Here is a 19,061-nt window from a genome sequence, read left to right as displayed (position 1 = left end):
AGCTTTTAATGTTCAAGTTTTAAAAGCTTTATTTGTATTTTTGTTGGATGCTACCCAGAATGACTGTGACAGCCCAAACATATGGATGGAGAATATAAAATTGATGATGATGATGATGATTGTGAGCTGGAGAAGCGTCTCGTTTCCGTTTCATGTTATTGCTTTGGTGGTTTGCCTGCTACACACTATCCTGCTCCCCAAATGAAATTTGATCTGTCCTGTTCACTTACCCTAACTTGGGTTCATGTCTGTGTTTATGTGCATATATGTGCAGCTGCTGCCTTGTGTGGGCTTGTTGAGTGGTGATGTTGTGCTGTTGACATAGAATAATAGAATCTTAAGAGTTGGAAGGGACCCCTGGGGTCATCTAGTCCAACCCCCTGCAATGCACGAACGAACATGGAATCTTAATTTTCATTTTGCAGCATTGCAATGCAGCAAAGGAGGTTACTTACACTGGCACCATGAATATGATAGAAACTCCTGTCCCTGAGAACTGCTGACGTAAAGACGCAAAGGTGGTGTCCATGGTTCTCCCTCTCCCCATTTTATCCTCACAGCGATCCTCTGAGGTAGGTTAGGCTGAGAGACTCAAGGTCATCCTGTGAGCTTCATGGCTCAAAAGTGGGAAAAGTCCAGCATTCAAACCATTATACTACCTCCTAGATTCCATTATATATATATTTTTTAAAAGGTTTCTATCCTTTGTAAAACCTGAGATATGAGGCAAAATGAACAGGTCCTATTCTTTTTTTGTGAGAAACTAGACTGCTCCTCCCTTTAGTGTGGCTTTCTTCCCAAGACTGCACCTTAATCTAACTTTAACCGGTAAACACTTTTTGCTATGCGGTGCTAACGGGAAAACAGCTTCTTGCACCAAATCTGAGGGTAGGGAAAGATTGCTCCTGCCCTCTGTATTCAACATGATCAGGAAAATCTGGGCGAAATGACTTCTAGTCGTCCTTCTGGCCAGGAGTAACCGACGGAACTCCCTTCCACGTGAGATTTACCACAGGCACGTTGACATGCGCCAGCAACGAAAGCTTTCCTGCGGGCGGGTTTTTGTCGCGTCAGGAGGAAGGGTTCAAGGTAGCAAAATGCCACATGGACTTTGGAGTGGGTTTTTGTTTTTGGTGGGGTGTTAAAACTCCTCAGAGGAGAAACATTCAAAATGTGCAGCTTCCCCTCTATAGCCCCGAGGCGATACACTCCAAACCTTCGCCCACCCTCGAACTGGCCTCAGCGCAGCTAATACATAACATTTTATTCTTCTTAAGAGGACTACTTCCCTAGCCCTTCCCCCACCCGCGGCTCCCCTCAGCTTCTTCCAACCGAAAAACTCGCGCGGAGGGATCACCGAGCTTTTAAAAAGGCGGTAAAGAAGATCCGTCCGCGTAAGGATCTGGACATGCTGACTGGAGGAGGGAGGGGGGACTGGTTGGTTGGTTGGATGTTGGAGGCTGAGCATGCGCAGAGGCAGCACGGACTAGGCCCAGCCTGAGGCGGCGGCGGCGGCGGGCGCCGAGGCAGCAGAGGGAAAGAGCGCCCACGGCCCACCGCAGTGAAAGAGAGGCGGCGAGTACGTGAGGAAGCGTGGTCGCAGCCCAGGGGCGGGGGGCAGTAACCGTGGGGGGGGCCGCTACGTGAGAGGAAGAAGTGGGGTTGTTGTGTTTTTCTACCTCCCCCCCACATTTGTCGCGCGCGTGTCTGTGTGCGGTTGGGCCAGAGGGGAGGGGCTTGGGAATAACGGGTGTTTTGGGGGGGGGATGTTAAAGGGCAGCGATTTTATGAAGGGGGGGCAGAGAAGCAAAGGTTGATTACAAAAAAGGAGGAAGAGGGGAGGCTGTGATTATGGGTGAAGAGGGGGAGGGATCCAGGAGCCTCCTGGGATAATAATAATAATAATAATAATAATAATAATAATAATAATAGTAATAACTGTGGTACTGTATTCACATCGTTCTCAAAGCACTGCACTTAAGTGCTGTGTCTGCTTCTACTGCAGCCCTGCAAGGTAGGTCACCATATGGTTATTTCCCACCCGCTCCATAGGGCCACTTTCTGAGGCCTCTACCAATGCATTATGAAGGGGGGGGGACGGGACAGGGAGGGCTAAGGTGGTGGAACGGACTGTACCACTTCAAACTGCAGGTGTGCATATGTGTGCGCTCACGTTCTTTGAATGCTCTCCTGCGTTGTGAAAACGGGGATGGAAGAGCTGTGCACTGTAGAGAGAGAGAGAGCTTTGGTCTATAAAAGTTCTCTTGCTTGCTTGTTTTCACTCCTCGCAAGTGGTTTTGTATGCAGGGGGAAGGGGCCCCGAGGAGCACTGGACAGTAATAAATTGCCCACTTGCGATGTGGAATGGTACAGTCCACTCTACCCCCTTCCCACCCACCCACCCATTTGCTGCATGTCTGGAGCAGGCCTCAGATCGGAGCAGATTCAAAACAGGACTTCCTGCTTTGAAGCAGTCTCTTACCAGTGGCATTCTCTGGGTCTACTTACTCCCAGATGCGTGTGTATAGTATTGCAACACTACTCGCTGCTGCACCAACTGATAAGAGGTGTAGTATAGGGAGGAGGGAGCCTGAGAGATACTGGGTTGAACTTAGTATGATTTACATCTGAGTAAATGGACATAGGATTGTACTATAAGTCCAGCTTCCAACCTTTGATGTTCAGAAGTGGTGGTTTGTTTTTAACTGATTTGTGCATGGATGTGGATTACTAACAGTTCTTGTGCCATGTTAAGAACTTCTTAGGGAATGTCTGCACCAGCTGTCTTTATCCTGTTCTCAAACTGTCTGCTCTTTTTCTTATGTGTGGCAGGTTTTCCAAGATGACACAATTCCTGCCCCCAAATTTGTTGGCGCTATTTGCCCCCCGTGATCCTATACCCTACCTACCTCCTCTGGAGAAACTACCCCATGAGAAGCACCATAATCAGCCCTACAGTGGCATTGCCCCCTACATTCGAGAATTTGAGGTAAGTGCTTTTAAGAATTGGCCTGATTTGTAATTTGTTAGAACATTGGCTAGTGCCTGCAGAATTTGACTGTTGCAAGAGCAGCTTGTATTTCTCAACACTTTGTCCTTTATTAAAAATGAGCTCTTTCTCTTACAGGACCCACGTGATGCTCCTCCACCAACCCGCGCGGAGACGCGTGAGGAACGAATGGAACGGAAGGTATGTACAGGGCATAGTAATTTGTGGGTTATTGCAACAGGAGCTCTGATCCAGGATTCCCAGATTGCATGGGGGAACGCCTCAGGTTCCACCCTTGACTGTTTGTTAGTAGCTTTCTTCCTTAGAAGCTGAGGTTTGTGGGTCCCTATCCCTTTCAAAGGGATGTATTTCTTCAGGTAGTTAATCTGAACTGGAAGGTAAGCATTAATATTCTCTCCTTGACACCTTTCCTTGCAGAGGCGAGAGAAGATTGAGCGCCGGCAACAAGAGGTTGAGACTGAGCTGAAGATGTGTAAGTCAGGGAGAGGAGCAATGGGGGAAGGAATGAACTTTGTGAAAGTCGCACCACTTTTGGGCTTTAACCATGAATGAATTCAATGTTTCATTGATTCCTCTTAATATGAGCCTAATGTACACATGTGTGAAAGAACAAACAAACCCCCCCTTTTCCTTCATTTCTTATCCGTTACCTTATTCTTCTTCCAATCAGGGGACCCTCACAATGATCCCAATGCTCAAGGAGATGCCTTCAAGACTCTCTTTGTGGCCAGAGTTGTAAGTTACCTTCTTCCTTCTGCCAATACTTTGTTTAAAATAAATTGCTAGTGTCCTTACCAGTAAGAGATTAGATTACAGATGGAAACAAACAGCTGCTTTAGCAATTTCCACCATTGCCAACAGTACTTTCCTATGTAAATAAGCTTATAAAAACCAGGGTTAAAAATTATGGCACAGCTTTTAAGGTGGTGTTAAAAGTACGGAAAGAGCACAAAGAACCCCTCGTGCCAGGGATCTCCCCATTCATTCCCATACAAGGTCATTCTGATTTTCTTGGGAGAAACAGGCCATTTCTGAATGACAGAAACGGGCTAAGCTTCATAAACTATTGGAATTTTACATGGGAATGTGGCTCTAGGGAGCAGTGGAAGCATTAACTACACCATCCCAACATTGTGTGGCTTTCATAGTAGCAAGTAGGATCATTTTCAGATTGCCCCACATTATGGGACAAGCAACCAGAGACCTGGGTCAGTATGAGAAGATAATTTTAGAAGTAAGTGACAAAGATGTAAAGGGCTAGTTTCCAGTTTGCATTAGCTCTTAATACAATGGACATGCAGTCACCTGAAGAGTTAAGAAAAGTCTGGGAAACAGGACTGGAACAACACAAAAATGATAATTAACTCCCTTAGGAATTTCTTACTTCACAACAATGCATAAGCATTATGTTGTAGAGGTTTTTAGACAAACGGTATTTCAAACACATGTGGTGGACATGTCATAAGGGATGAGATATTTGAGGAAATTTTCAAAGCAACTAAGCCAACAAATTATGAAATCCCCAGAAATAAATATTACATTTGTTTTTAAATAATAATAATGCTGGTCTGAAAATTAGGGCCTTAATTGGTTATTTGGTGAGGGCAGTGATTGCAAAAAAATTGTGGAAGAATCTGGAGCTACAATGAATATTTGGAATTCAAATAGTCTGGCTGAAAATCTATACAGATTGGTAAAGTTTTATTTCATACACATAAATGAGAAAATAACAGAAGGGTTCCCAGGGTATTTCAGAATTTGTGCATACTGTATTGTGTAGCATGCGGTCTGCATCAAATATTGCTCTTTGAGGGGAGAAATGGGTTCTCTTCTGTGAATCTTTAATTGCTTCTGTCAGTTTGTTTATGTCCTTTAAGTCATATCTGCAAAGCAAACAAAAACAACTACCAGTTATAATCTCTATGCCTTCTCCTTATTTGACTTCCCATTTTCCTTGCAGAACTATGACACAACAGAATCCAAGCTGAGGCGGGAGTTTGAAGTTTATGGCCCTATCAAAAGAGTAAGTAGAAAGGTTATTTTTGAATCTGTTTGGCAATCAATCAATAAAATTCAATAGCTGTTAGATAATAATTTATTGAACATAATTATCACCATATTTCCCAGTGATGAATTGTGTAGACCAGTATTTTGTGGTGGGTGGGTGGAGTGGTTTCTGCCCTAATTTCATTGTTTTAATCCCCGTTTACCTCTTTCTAAAAGAGCAACTTTTAATCTTTGTTTTCTTCCCACATCGTTTTACTTCATTTCAAAGATAATTGTTTTGCATTCAAATGCTTCTGATTTATCAGAAGCACTTCATATATTTGGAACATATCTCTAGTTCTGCGGTTTAGGATAAACCAACTTGATTTTAACATTGCTATCTTTCCAGTGCCTCCTGTCTCTCACATCATTTTATCAAAGACATTCACAATGCTGGGGTGGAGAGAGGTGCAAGTGACCCCTGGGAAAAAGCTGTTTCTATCTCTGAACTCATTGGAGCATTGTTCTTTTTTTTTTTAAGCACTTATACATGGAAGACAGAACTTGTTCCCTGCTATCATTTCCTCATTTCTCTAGTGCTCTCACAGCTACTCTATATAGAGGGCACAGTGGGAATTTCTAGGCTTCGTTCACACAAAATGTAATGTGGGCTTTGGAATCTGGAGCTTCCTGTATCACTTAGTGTCAGGGGTACAGGGACGGAGGCACAGGGAAGGCAGGAAATGGAGAGCGATGGAGATGAATCCCAGGACAGCGAGGAAGAGGATGGCAATGACGCAAGGGATTCTATGACTCTCTCAAGCGAATCAGAGGATTCCCAGAAGGGGGCGCCGGTGGTCAAGGCAAGGGGAGTCCCAGGGGGAAATTGTCAGGAGCGGGGGTCTAGCAGGGGACCCCAAAGTGGCAGCTGGGAATCAGGGCCAGCTTCCCCACCAGAGCGCAGCGAAGGGGGGGGAGGTTCCAGTGTGTCAGGGGAAACAGCTCCGGCAGCAGAGAAGGAGGAGGGGTCAGAGCAAGCCATCCTCCCGGAAGGGGAGGAGGGCAGTGAAGGGAGTAGTATAACTGTCAAAAGGAAGGTTAGAGGTTGGGCGCGCGCGCCAAGTTCAAATGTGGAGGCGCGCGGAAGAACAGGGAGCCCGGAGGAGGAGCCAGGTCCCAAAGCCCGCAGGAGGGGGGAAGAGCAGTCTGGGGATTCCGCGTCAGGGGAATCCAGGAGGGGCGGAACCCCAGCGGGCAGAAAGACCCTGCGGAAAAGGAAGGAGAGGAAGAGGTGGAGCAGCGTAAGCCTCTTAAACTGGTGCAGGGGAGGGACTGATTCAGAGGGGACTTCAACGGTCTAAGGCTAACAGACGTGGGGGCTGCACGCCTCGGTTGTGGAACCAATAATGAACTGCAATAAACATCCTTGTATATAAGAAGAACTTGGCGTGGGTCTTTTGTGAGCTGAGACCTGAGGCAGCCCTGACACTTAGGTATCTTTTTTTGCAGAAATGCCCCTCTAATTACACCATAGCAGGCATGGTCAGCCAAGAAGCCGAGAGTTGAATGTGTACTGATCATTTTCCTCTTTGTGGTCTCAAGTGATGGGGTTTTATAAGGAGATGGGCTTCATTTGGGTCCTAAGAAGGTATTAGGGCTATACATTTAACCAGTTAACCCTTGCTGCCACTTCAATTCCATTCCAGATCTACATGGTGTACAATAAGCACTCCGGCAAGCCACGTGGCTACGCCTTCATTGAATACGAACATGAACGTGACATGCACTGTAAGTACAATAGTTTTCTGGGATGTTTTTATGATTTGTGTGTTTTTGTCTTTTTATAAATTAGTTTTTCTATTACAAAAGCATGTTTTTTCAAAGCCCTTGAGTTATTTGAGGGCTTGGGCTCCCCCCAACAGGTAAGTACAGAGTGGGGGAGCCTGGCTTGGTTTGGCAAGCACCCAAGTTCCGTTAATCTGGCCCTGTTGGGTTTCCGAGTGAGGACCCTTCCAGTCATACCAATAATAGAAAGTGGGGGGGAGGTGGGGGAGAGAATCCTTCCAATCACATCAACAGTAGAATCCAGAAGGGAGGAAGTTTTACCCTCTTCTCCCTATATATTTTGTCATTCAGTCATTCATGTAGGGTTTGGACTTGGGAATCTCAGTTTTACTCTAGGTAGGCTTGCTCTCTTTCGAGAGCATCACTTCCATCTCTTTGTCTAGTTCTGAAAAAAGAAATTAACGTAGCTGGGGTGCTGCAAATGCAATGTGTGTGTGTGCGTGTGTATGCTAAAGTAACAGGCAACAGTTCAACAGCTCTCATCTTTACCCCTCAAGATTCCCTTGTGTTGGGGGGAACCCTGTAGACCAAGGGTGGGCAACTAGTCATGCCAGCATCTTTTTGGGCAGGCTGGAGTTCCTGCTTGCATTGCAGAACCCAGCAGGGTCATAAAGGCTGCCCCCACACACTGAACTGTTGCCCATCTCCTTTCTGTTAATTTTTTTTAAAGAGGGAGAATGAATGCTGTGAAGAAGTAGTTCTTCTAAAGCAAGTGTAACTTTGACCTGTAGCTGTGTTTTGAAAAGATGCTGTTGTTGAGAGGCGTGTTGTGAGCGGGGTGTATTAATTCTGTGTTCTTATTGTCACTGCAGCCACCTTTCTGATGGCTATTGCCACTGCTGGCTTGCAGCTGATCCTTATGCTTCCCCTTTACAACATCTCATTGTATGGTTGGTATAAGGGTTTGTATAATTGGTAAGAAACCGCAGTACCCAACACACTTCTATACACAAGCCAGGTCAAAGGCAGATGCTAGGTGACATGACTTAGTGTGGAGGTGGGGTGGAGGGAAGGAAGGAAGAGGAATATGTTTCTCTTCTGGCTTCTGCGCTGTTCTCTTGCTGTGTGGAAGGAGAAGGAGAAATGGGTTCCTTATGCTTGGTTGTTGGCCTTAACATTTTGCAGCATAAATATAATGGGGAGGGAGGGAAGAATAATAATAGGTCAGCCCTCCAGTAGGGCTCAAATATCCTGAGTGAACCCTCCCTCTCCAAGACACACATGTGCTGTTTTACGCTCTGCAGTACGCTCTGTGAGGCTGGATTGGCAATCATTAAACAACGCAGGCAGAAACAGTTGGCGAGTGAGAGTTATTTCAAAAATATCATTTTATTATGTTTGCCCCAAGTAGGTAGGGGCTCTCCTCAGTCCTTTTCAGACTGGCTAGACCAAAATGCTTCCTCTCAATCATTAACACACATAAGAAAGCATCACAGTATTTGAGGTCACTTTCTGAAATCTTCATGAGAATGTTAATCTTTCCACCTTCAATCACTGCTTACATTAATAGTGTAGACACAAGTGATGGTAAAATCTGATGCTAATACGGGGCTCCCAAATATCCTGACAGACCTGGGTTAGATTGTGTTAGTGCTCTTTGGAAAGGACTGGGCTCTGTTAGTCCTCTTTGGAAAGAAACAGTTGGCGAGTGAGAGTTATTTCAAAAATATCATTTTATTATGTTTGCCCCAAGTAGGTAGGGGCTCTCCTCAGTCCTTTTCAGACTGGCTAGACCAAAATGCTTCCTCTCAATCATTAACACACATAAGAAAGCATCACAGTATTTGAGGTCACTTTCTGAAATCTTCATGAGAATGTTAATCTTTCCACCTTCAATCACTGCTTACATTAATAGTGTAGACACAAGTGATGGTAAAATCTGATGCTAATACGGGGCTCCCAAATATCCTGACAGACCTGGGTTAGATTGTGTTAGTGCTCTTTGGAAAGGACTGGGCTCTGTTAGTCCTCTTTGGAAAGGTGGGAAAACCCTAGACTACATCATTAAACATTCTAGCTTATATAAAAGCAAGTTGCAGAATATTACGGTAGCTTTGTAATTTAGCACTTGCCTGATGTTTGTGGCCAGTGACAATTGCCCAAAGAAGCACATCCAGTGCCAGAGGGATGGAGCCATTCACATATAAGCTCCATTATTCTATCTTGAAAACAAGATAGCATCATAAAGCATGTGTACATGGCTGTTTTCTCACTTTACTTGGACAGACACCCGGACTAGGTGCCTGGGCAGTGGAGTGACTGGTAGCAGTGAGAGTGGTATTGGTAAGCTTAGGAATGAATGGGAAGCCATCCTCTGAACAATTATTTGCACAGCTGTATTAGGGGAGAGCAAACATCTCTATCAACTACCACTTGAGTCAGTTCTTGAATTTAAGAGTTTTAACAGATTGTACATTTGTGGCATGGAGGATTCTGCCCAGTTATTGGGTCACTTGAATCAGATTGAGACGCACGGGGCCTTACACAAGTTACATTTTAAATCTTTTGGCTTTGGTGCTTTATCTCTAGGTACAGAAATTGCATTGACTAACAATATTTTACCATGAGCCACTGCAACTTGCCCCTGGCCAAACTTGGAGGCAAATATCTTTTGATGCTCCTGTTAATGTACATAATCCCTGAGTAGGCTGATGTGTGTTTCTTAGGAGGGAGTGCATTTTTATGCCTGTGCTCTTTGATTGATAGGAACCAGGACTGAGGATATTTGAGCTCTGCTTTTAGTTAGGAAGCTGATGGGTGGTTGGGTAGTTAGCAAGAGTGGGAGCACAAAGCTATGTAGAGTAATTCCTCTGGCTACCCTTGCAGGGCTTGCCAAGGCCGTAATGGGACCTGCAAGTGGGACACGGTTGGGATGTCTGTCTCAACAGAGGTTCTAAATCGTTGATCCCCCAATGTGGGTTTTAACATGCAAGCAGGCAACTATACCACTGTTGCTGGGTTCCTAATTATCGCTAGAGAAGGCAGTTCAGAGACATCACACATACCTTGCTGTTCTTTCTTGTTATCTTCTTTTCTGTCTGGCTCCTTTAGCTTAGATCTTTCAATTGTGTAGTATTTGGAGCCCTCAACCCTGCCTAATGCAGGCTATAGCTAGGAATGCCAAGGTGGGGGGGGGAGGCTTGGTAAAATTCAGGACTTAAACCTGAAAAGGACCATCCTGTTGCCTCCCAGTATTTACGTTGGATGTGTTCCGTCAGAGGCCTTTAAGCTTTGGAGTATTAAAACTTAATAAGGATTTAGATGGGGCCCTTCAGCTTGCCATCGTCTGCAAGGCAAGATCTAGAATGTCAGAGGCAGCAGTATATCGCTAAATAGCAAACCATAAAGGCCAATGTGCACGTACTGTCCACCTCTGCTTTGCTTTGGGGCACTGCTGACAAGGTTGGAAAGTTAATTAAACAAAGAAAAACCCACCTTTGCCCTTGAAACTTAACTGCTGACCTCTGAATCCTAGGGGGAAAGCGGTAAGTGCTGCCCTTGGATCTATTAAAGAACAGGGAAAATCAAGAGTGCCTATGAGTTTAGTATTGGAGCTATAAACTGCTTAGTGTGCTGATTAACAGGTGTTCACTGTTGGCTCCTTGAGGGATTTGGTAAATTCTGAAAGCTCCCTCCCCAGCATTGCGATTATGTGTCTCCAGCAATCCAGAGCAGAGTGTTACTTTGCCAAATTCTGATAAGTAAGTGCTACTTACAAAGAGTCTCATACTCGTCTTTTACATAGCAATCTTTTCACAAGATGGAGGGATTCCTTATACATTCTTCTCTGTTGATTTGTTCTCATAAAGGTGTGCCCTTATAAAAAGGATGAGAGAGGTACAGTGAATGGAAATGCACACCCTGCGTGTCCTTGCCTCTTATTAATTGTGCAAGCACATGAAAGCATGAAGAATTATTAGGAATCTCTTTGTGGTGAAATTTCTGTGTGAAAAAATGAATTCACCAATTTATCCAGAGTAACGTGTGAATTGGCCTCTCCTAGAGAGAAAAGTTTGAAGGTCTAACTTGGCATTGAAAAGCTTTGAAAACCCAGGGCTTGGTCATTGATGGGATACCAGAAAGGGCTTGAATAGTAACTTTTCAGGCCTAACTAATGTGACAACAGAGCTGTTCTAGGTGAGCTTCCCCAACATGTCAGCTGCTGCTGCTCAAAGCCCTTGAATGCCCTGAGAAAAGCTTGGGGATTTTTATGCTAGGGCCATTGTGCTTAATTATAAAATGTCCCAGGAAGGTAAGATGCAATGCAGAGGGTGGTTTCAGGTAAGCAATCTGGGACTCGCCCAACCATGGACTGACTTCTTCACTGGAGAAAAGGCCCAGCTTCGTCTCCCATCTTCAATAAAATGGTGGTGAATATGGGGGGCAGGGACGCTGCTCCTTGCTGACTTTGGTCCACTGGCTGCCCATTTTGGAAATGAGCCATGAGGCTAACTTGGAGACTCAATTTGTAGGGGGTGGCGGTCTGTCATCGTGCCCCAAGATCCAAACTGTGACTGGCTTCTGATTCTCAGGGCTTCGAGGCCCAGGATGACATCTTTGCCATTGGTCATTGGACAAAGCCTGACTTGACGATGAAGATCTTGTCAAGCTCCACCTTCCACAGCTTTCTCTAGTAGCTGAACAATCTCCACTTTTTGTTCTGTTTTTTTTAAAATGAAGGTTAGGGGGATGGCAGACCGTTGGAAAATACATCCTCCTTCAAAGAAACTCATTTTTGGACTTTTAAAAAAATCAGCTTTTCTGCTGTGTACTGTTGCATCAGGATTTAGAACAGGTGAAATCAGAACAGGTGAAAATGTTTTGTGCAGTAATAAGTTAGAGCCAGTACTTTTTTCTTTATTTCATGGAACCTTCTGCTTGAAATGGAGAGCTTCCAAGTCTTTTTTTCTGAAGTAATATTTTCCCATTAAATGTATGTACATCAGAAGATTTTTGCCGTTTGTTTCTATAAGAAGGGAATTTCAACCCTTTCCCCCCCAGTTACGTATATGAGAACATCCTCCTTGAGCATATATGCATGAGTGAGGAAGGGGAAAATCCTATGTACCCACATCGAAGAGAGAGATTATCTCTTATCTTTTTTATGTGCATACTTAAGGATAATGTGTTTATTTTTTCTCTAATGCACAGTTTATGCACATGGTTAGCTTTAAACCATTATAGTTAATTTGTTGTGCTTTCCAACGAAATACAGCCCCTGCATTTTTATCTAAAAATAACTGTACACACATTCCCCATCTCTTTTGAACTGTGCATGCTCAATAAAAGTAAAATTTCATTCCTGAAACTGTCCCCAAAAAGACATACATTCAACTATCTTGCTCTATTTTTTTTGTAAAAGACACCCAGCACTTTGATAACTGATAATAAACAATAGCAACATTTGGCTCTCTGAATTTGGTGATGGGCATGTTTTTAAAAGGGAATACTTCAGAAATTTGTGGATTGAAGTCCTCTGGTAGTGTCTAGCGCTGCTTCACTGACCATGGGACCTACTGCCCACACCTGCATTCTTGACCACATATAGGTGCCTTTAGTATACAGTGGTGCCCCGCAAGACGAATGCCTCGCAAGACGGAAAACTCGCTAGACGAAAGAGTTTTCCGTTTTGGAGGTGCTTCGTAAAACGAATCTCCTATGGGCTTGCTTCGCAAGACGAAAATGTCTTGCGAGTTCCTGCGGGGTTTATTTCCTCCCCCCCCCTTTTCTAAGCCGCTAAGCTGCTTATCAGCTGATCCGATAAGCCGCTAATAGTGCTAATCCGCTAATCCGTCAATGGGCTTGCTTCGCAAGACAAAAAAACCGCTCGACGAAGAGAATCACAGAAAGGATTCTTTTCGTCTTGCGAGGCACCACTGTATTTGAGGAGTGGTGGCGCGTGGGAGCCACAAAGCTTGCAAGGACCCCTTAAGGCATAAACTATCTTCAAGCTCTTTAGAGTTTTATGTAGTTTTGGGGAGTGGGGTGATGCTGGGGGGACTGGGGAGGGGCTGGCAAGGGTGGGGTGGGATCTGAGTGTCCGACTTCCGCTGCTGAGACAGGTAAGGCAGGGAAGGTCGGCTCAGCAGCTAAAATGCAAAACCCAAAATACCGCCCCAGCCGGGGGCTCCCGGGCAGGGGGGAGCTGCGCCTCGGGCCCCAGCGCTAGCAGCCCGATGCAGTGAGTTTGAGGAGTTAAAAGTTGCAATGGTTTTGTAAGTAGTTTCTCCAGGTAAATGCTTTTATTTCCTTTTTACTTGTTAGCTGTGCTCGCCCACCCTTCCTTTAGCAAGTGGCTTGAGAACATTTCCTCTCCCCTTAAAGTCGTCCTAGAGATTTGCAGTGGGTTTGAAAGCGGCGTGGGTGAGGGCGGGGGGGGGATAGCGGGTTAAAGTGGGCTGGGAGCGTTGAGCGAGGGTGCCAGCCAGTTCCCTGAGTGTTTTTCCTTGTGTATACTACCCTCTTCCTTCCCCGCCAGACCTTTCACTCCCCTGTAACCTAGAAAGCATTTCTATATACCTCTTTCCCCCCCTACCCTTCACCTGTTTGGTCCCCCCCCCCCCATTTTTATTTATTTATTTATTTATTTATTTTGATGGCAGGAACTCTTGCTTTGGGGTTGGGTTTGGGGGCATGGCCAATCTTGGGACTGGCTGGCTGGGGGTACAAATAAACAGCAGAGCCCGGCCCACTCTGAGGTTTGCTGGGAGGGCTGGGGTGGGGGGCTTGCTTGTCTGTACCCAGCCTTTTTCCTTCTGGGCAAGTGATGTATGTAGCGTGAGTCTTGACTGCTCAAATAACCTTCCTTCTTTTTGCAGCAGAGGCCAGGGGGGCTGCATTATGAGGTGGTGCTGGGGATTGCTCCACAACTCTGGGGCAGCTGTGGTCAGGCAGCCCATAAAGTTTCCTTCCAGTTGTGTCCCTGACCCACCCACCCACCCACCCACCCACTCCCACAATGGTGTGGATTTTGCCCAGCTACTTTAATCAAGGCAAGCTTTGGTGTTCAGGACGAGCTCTGAGGCAACGCTTCCCAAGCAGATGTGGAGCAATCCCTCGCCCGGGGCAGCGGGGCCAATGGGAGCCTCCTTCAGATTCCTTTGTGTGTGGTATATGTCTTTGGGGGCGGGTGGGCTTGTTGATGTGCAGCGGGGTTAATGGCAGTTCCCTTTGCCCTCCCCTCCCCCCCTGGATACCCCTCCTAATCTGTTGCAGCGGCATACAAGCACGCCGATGGGAAAAAAATAGATGGCAGGCGGGTGCTGGTGGACGTAGAGAGAGGCCGCACGGTGAAGGGATGGCGCCCACGCAGGCTTGGTAAGTGTGTGCAGAGAGCTATACCATGCTTGCTGCCAGTTTTTCTGCCCCACCCTTGTCCCCGATAGTTGCAAGCCCCAAGAAGTCTTGGCGGGGTGTGTGTGAGGGGCCGACATCAGCGCTGCTGGACTGCTGCATTCTGGCCGCCAAGGATGTTGACATTGAGTAAGTAGAGATCAAGCAATCTAGAAGACAAACTGAGGGAGCTAAATATGTCCAGCCCAGAAAGAAGGAAAATGAAACATAGGGAGTTGTGTACTTAAAGTGGCTATTCCCTATGTTTTCTGAGGGTGGGCCAAGAATGGGTAGGTCTTAACTAGAGGAAAGTAGACTCGAGTTAAACGTTTCTTTGAAAACCTGCTTACATGTGGGAGCTGTTTGCCAATGGAGAAATGCTTTGGAAAGGTAGAGAAATCCCCTGTGGTTGAGAAGTTTTCAAGATAATGCTAGATAAGCATCTGTTGATGTTTTCTGTGAAGGTTGTTGTGTTGGGCCAGAGGTACTTGTTGATTCTTAGTCAGATTCTGGAAAGATGAACATGAACCGTTCCAAGGTGCTTTCATCCTTCCTTCTGATCCCTCCATTTGGCAAGGTCTGCTTTCTGTACGTTTTTTTTCGAGGCAGGAGAAATTGTTCTCACTGCATATGTGGCTCAGAAACCAGGAGAGATCCTTTTCCCCTCTCTCTCTCTGGTTTCAGATGAGTTCAATTTAAGCAAGATATACTAGAACTAGAACAGCGCACACTGGGCATACAAGTCTGAAGGACGATAGTTTCTTCCAGCCCTGGCCTTCTAATTGTGAACAAGCCTGGAAAGACCCAAGATTGTCAATGTGGTGTAGTGGTTAAGAGCAGTAGACTCGTAATCTGGTGAACCGGGTTCGCGTCTCTGCTTCTCCACATGCAGCTGTGGGTAACCTTGGGCCAGTCACACTTCTCTGAAGTCTCTCAGCCCCAGTCATCTCTCAGAGTGTTTGTTGTGGGGGAGGAAGGGAAGGGAGAATGTTAGCCGCTTTGAGACTCCTTTGAGTAGTGATAAAGCAGATATCAAATCCAAACTCTTCTTTCCCCTCCTTTGCAGGTGGTGGTCTCGGTGGCACCCGGCGAGGAGGTGCTGACGTCAACATCAGACATTCAGGCCGGGATGACACCTCCCGATATGATGAAAGGTGAGTTGAGCTGCATAAAGTATCCAACATTCATGAATGCATAAAGTATCACTGCCATTCTCCCTCTCTCCTCAGAAAGTTATACAGTGGTGCCTCGCAAGACGAAATTAATTCGTTCCGCAAGTTTTTTCTTCTTGCGAGTTTTTCGTCTTGCGAAGCACGGTTTCCCATAGGAATGCATTGAAAATCAATCAATGCGTTCCTATGGAAACCGCCTTCAGACCAGGTCCGGGGACAGTCTGTCCCCCGACCTCTTCTGAAGGCTGGGGGGGGGGGACAAGGGCTTTTCTGCCCACCGCCAGCCTTCAGAAGGCTGTTCTGAAGGCTGGCAGTGGGAAGAAAAGCCCTTCTCCCCACCTCCCGCCCCGCAAGCTCCGGGGACAGGAGCGCTTTGCTGCCGACTGCCAGCATTTTAAGAGCCCCCGCTGTCCCGGGGCGATTTTAAAATGCTGGCGGGCGGCAGCGAAGCCTCCGCTGTCCCGGGGCGATTTTAAAATCGCCCTGGGACAGCGGGGGCTCTTAAAATGCTGGCCCGCTCTTAAAATGCTGGCAGCGTTGCTGCCGCCCGCCAGCATTTTAAGATCGCCCGGTACAGCGGAGAAGTCTCCGCTGTCCTGGGAAGGCAGGCGGGGGGGAGCAAAGACTTTTGCCCCCGCCGGCCTTCAGAAGAGGTCCAGGACCTCTTCTGAAGGTCAGCGGTGGGCGAAAGTCTTTGCTCCCGACCGCCAGCATTTTAAAAGAGGTCCCCGGAGATTTCCCTATGGGCTTTCTTCTTGCGAAGCAAGCCCATAGGGAAATTCGTCTTGCGGAACGACTCAAAAACGGAAAACTCTTTCGTCTTGCGAGTTTTTCGTTTTGCGAGGCGTTCGTCTTGCGAGGCACCACTGTACTGTTGTAGGAATTTCATTTCTAATACAAGAGAATGATTGGTGGCAGCTCCCATTCAAAGTATTACTTAGCTCCAAATGTGTGCTAAATGTACAGAAGGCTTACAGGCTTATAGTCAAAAGCAAATATCCTAGCATTTAAAATTAGAACATTTCTCAATTGCAGCCAGACCCTCCTCTTGTATCTCTTAAAAATTAAATACACACAAAATGGGACAGATTGAATATTTGTATAATTTGTTTCAAACCGCCCCCCCCCACCCCCGATTGTAAAGATAAGGGTATGAAACCAGATTCTGTGATTAAGGTAGTTTGGATTGCAAACCTTTTATTGTGTGTTGCTTTTGTATAATGCTGGACCATGGAAGACATGACAGTTAAACTAGTTTGTAGTGCAGATGTGTCCTTGTATAGATGGCATGTTCATTCATGGGTTTCCTCTTGTGTTGTATAGTGCCAAAGTAGTAGTTAAAGTCAATTATTTGACATCTGAGAAAGTACATTCTGTCCCCTCGCCACCACCCCGGCTCACAGGGATCGAGACCGCGAACGGGAGCGTGATCGCCGAGACCGCAGCCGAGACCGAGACAAAGAGCGGGAACGCCGTCGCAGCCGATCCCGGGAGCGCCGGCGGCGGACGCGGAGCCGAGAGAAAGATGAGCGGAAGCGCAGCCGGGAGCGCAGCAAGGATAAGGACCGGGAGCGCAAGCGCCGCAGCCGTTCCAGGGATCGAAAGCGGGACCGGGAGCGGGATAGAGACAAGAAGGAAGAGCTGCCAGAAGTGGCTGAGGCCCCGCCTGATGAGGCCACCCTTGGCGAGATGGGCGTAGATGGGCTGGAGGTGAAGCCCGAAGTGGGGGAAGAGAAGGGCAGGGACAGAGAGAGGGACAGGGACAGGGATAGAGAGAGGGATCGGCGGCGCAGCCATCGCGACAAAGACAGAGACAGGGATCGTGACAGAGAGCGTCGTCGTGATAGGGACAGAGACAGGGACCGGGACAGGGAGCACAAGCGGGAGCGGGGGGAGCGGGGAGGGGAGAAACGGGAAGAGAGGGGGCAGGACAATGGCATGGGAGAGGCCTTGGAAGAAACCAGCCAGGATATGTTCCTGGACCAAGAATCCATGCAGTCAGCTGATGGTTATTTGTCCACTGAGAATGGATATATGATGGAGCCCCCAATGGAGTGATGAATGGAGACGCTTCCGTGCCCCGTGTGGTCCAGTCAGGTGAGGCTTTTGTCTCCCAGGCTGCCTAACCAATGAGGCCCCATCAGCCAGTTGATGTAATTGATTTTAACTGGTTTTGTTTAGAAGGGTAAGTCTGTTTCAGTTCTGCCTGTCCTACCCCATTTCTTCTTAACATGTAACCTTCCACGGATCCCTTGTGTATTTGGATATTTTTCTTTAAACAAGAATAAAGTGGTGTTAATGTTTTCTTCTCCGTGTGAAGTGTGTCTGGAACTGACATGTTTAAAGAGAGGCTCTGCTGGATTCCAGGTTGTCGGCGGCTCAGAGATCTACAAAGAAGGTCTTGGTTATATGTCAAACGCATTACTGTTGCTGGAACCTTTACTGGTAATGGAGTTATGATTCAGCTTTTTGCTTGCAGTGAAAAGTAGGGGAGAAGCAGCAGAAGTTTGAAATGAACCGAGAGACAGTGAGAACTTCATTCTGTGAATTCAGTTATAGGAGGGGTATAACAGAAAGATAGTGAGCAAATGCTAAAAATTGGTTAGGAGGCAGTATTTCAAAAGGGACTGGTGATAAAGGCAAGCAGAGTTCATCCCTGTACTGAAATTAAGCTTAAGTTTATTTAGACTTTGCCTAATGATGGCATCTGTGAGGAAGGTGCTCTATGAAGTTTAGGTTTTGTCGTGGATAATAGCCAAGGATTGGGAGAATTTAATTTGGAGCCCAGCAATAGGAAGAAAGTCTAGGTCCAGTGTTGTCAAGGCTGTATATTTTCTACTGAAAGAAACTAGTTCTGTGTCCAAGTAATCCAGATTTTACACTAAGAAAAGTTGACTGTCACAATTTGTATGTTCAGAAGTATGCATTTTAAAATTATTTTTAATAATTTATTCTAAGTGATAGGCAAGGGTGGGACAAGATTTACACCTGCAACTCACTGGGCATGTTTTAGCCAGCCCTCTTGTCTTTCAAGATCTTTGCCAGTACAGTGGTACCTCGGGTTACAGACACTTCAGGTTACAGACTCCGCTAACCCAGAAATAGTACCTTGGGTTAAGAACTTTGCTTCAGCATGAGAACAGAAATCGTGCGGCAGCGGCACAGCAGCAGCAGGAGGCCCCATTAGCTAAAGTGGTACCTCAGGTTAAGAACAGACCTCCAGAACAAATTAAGTTCTTAACCCGAGGTGCCACTGTATTGCTCCATTCACTTTCAAGTATGCCTTTGAAGCTGTGTTGGTAAGGCCCTGAATCCTGTTTTAGTCATATGAAAGCTGAGATTCCTAGGAAACCGTAGTGTACACATAACCCTGCCAGCACTGGCAGCTCAGAAGCTGGAGTCGTGGCTTGGCAGTAAGGGCTAGAGGTGGCGGCTGAAAGCTTTGGTGATGAGTAGATTACACTAGACGAGCAGAATCGAAGGCTTTTGGTGCCCTTGCTACCACCTCTCCTGAATATGAAATATTTCTACAAATAGAATGGTTAGGCTGAGGTGGAGGTATTAAGAAATACCTTTTATGATTCTTCAGCAGGGGCCTACTTTTCTTGCAGGGTCTGAATATCATTTGTTTAGAGAAGTGGACATTTTCATGGCTCATCCTTCACGTACTGCATCTCTGCTGCAGCTTAATTTAATAGGAGGGCAGGCTCCTACAA

At 46.3% G+C, this 19,061-nt stretch overlaps 1 protein-coding gene across 2 annotated transcripts; it reads left to right on the top strand.

Moving 5' to 3' along the window:
* The first annotated feature begins 1,441 nt into the window (after positions 1-1,441).
* SNRNP70 (small nuclear ribonucleoprotein U1 subunit 70) lies at positions 1,442-17,664 on the top strand. Of its 2 annotated transcripts, none has more exons than XM_081166606.1 (10): positions 1,442-1,579; positions 2,833-2,989; positions 3,128-3,190; positions 3,428-3,482; positions 3,681-3,745; positions 4,971-5,033; positions 6,703-6,784; positions 14,057-14,158; positions 15,240-15,327; positions 16,749-17,664. In XM_081166606.1, the coding sequence occupies exons 2-10, from the start codon at positions 2,843-2,845 to the stop codon at positions 17,401-17,403; spliced, it is 1,320 nt and encodes a 439-aa protein (XP_081022732.1). In that variant the 5' UTR covers positions 1,442-1,579; positions 2,833-2,842; the 3' UTR covers positions 17,404-17,664. The 2 variants fall into 2 exon arrangements, with proteins under 2 accessions (XP_081022732.1, XP_081022731.1); XM_081166605.1 differs by having other exon boundaries at positions 16,713-17,664.
* Positions 17,665-19,061: the final 1,397 nt, after the last annotated feature.

The sequence above is a fragment of the Podarcis bocagei genome, assembly GCF_964188305.1.
Source record: "Podarcis bocagei genome assembly, chromosome: 13".
NCBI lineage: Eukaryota > Metazoa > Chordata > Lepidosauria > Squamata > Lacertidae > Podarcis > Podarcis bocagei.
This window is presented reverse-complemented; position numbering and strand designations above follow the sequence as displayed.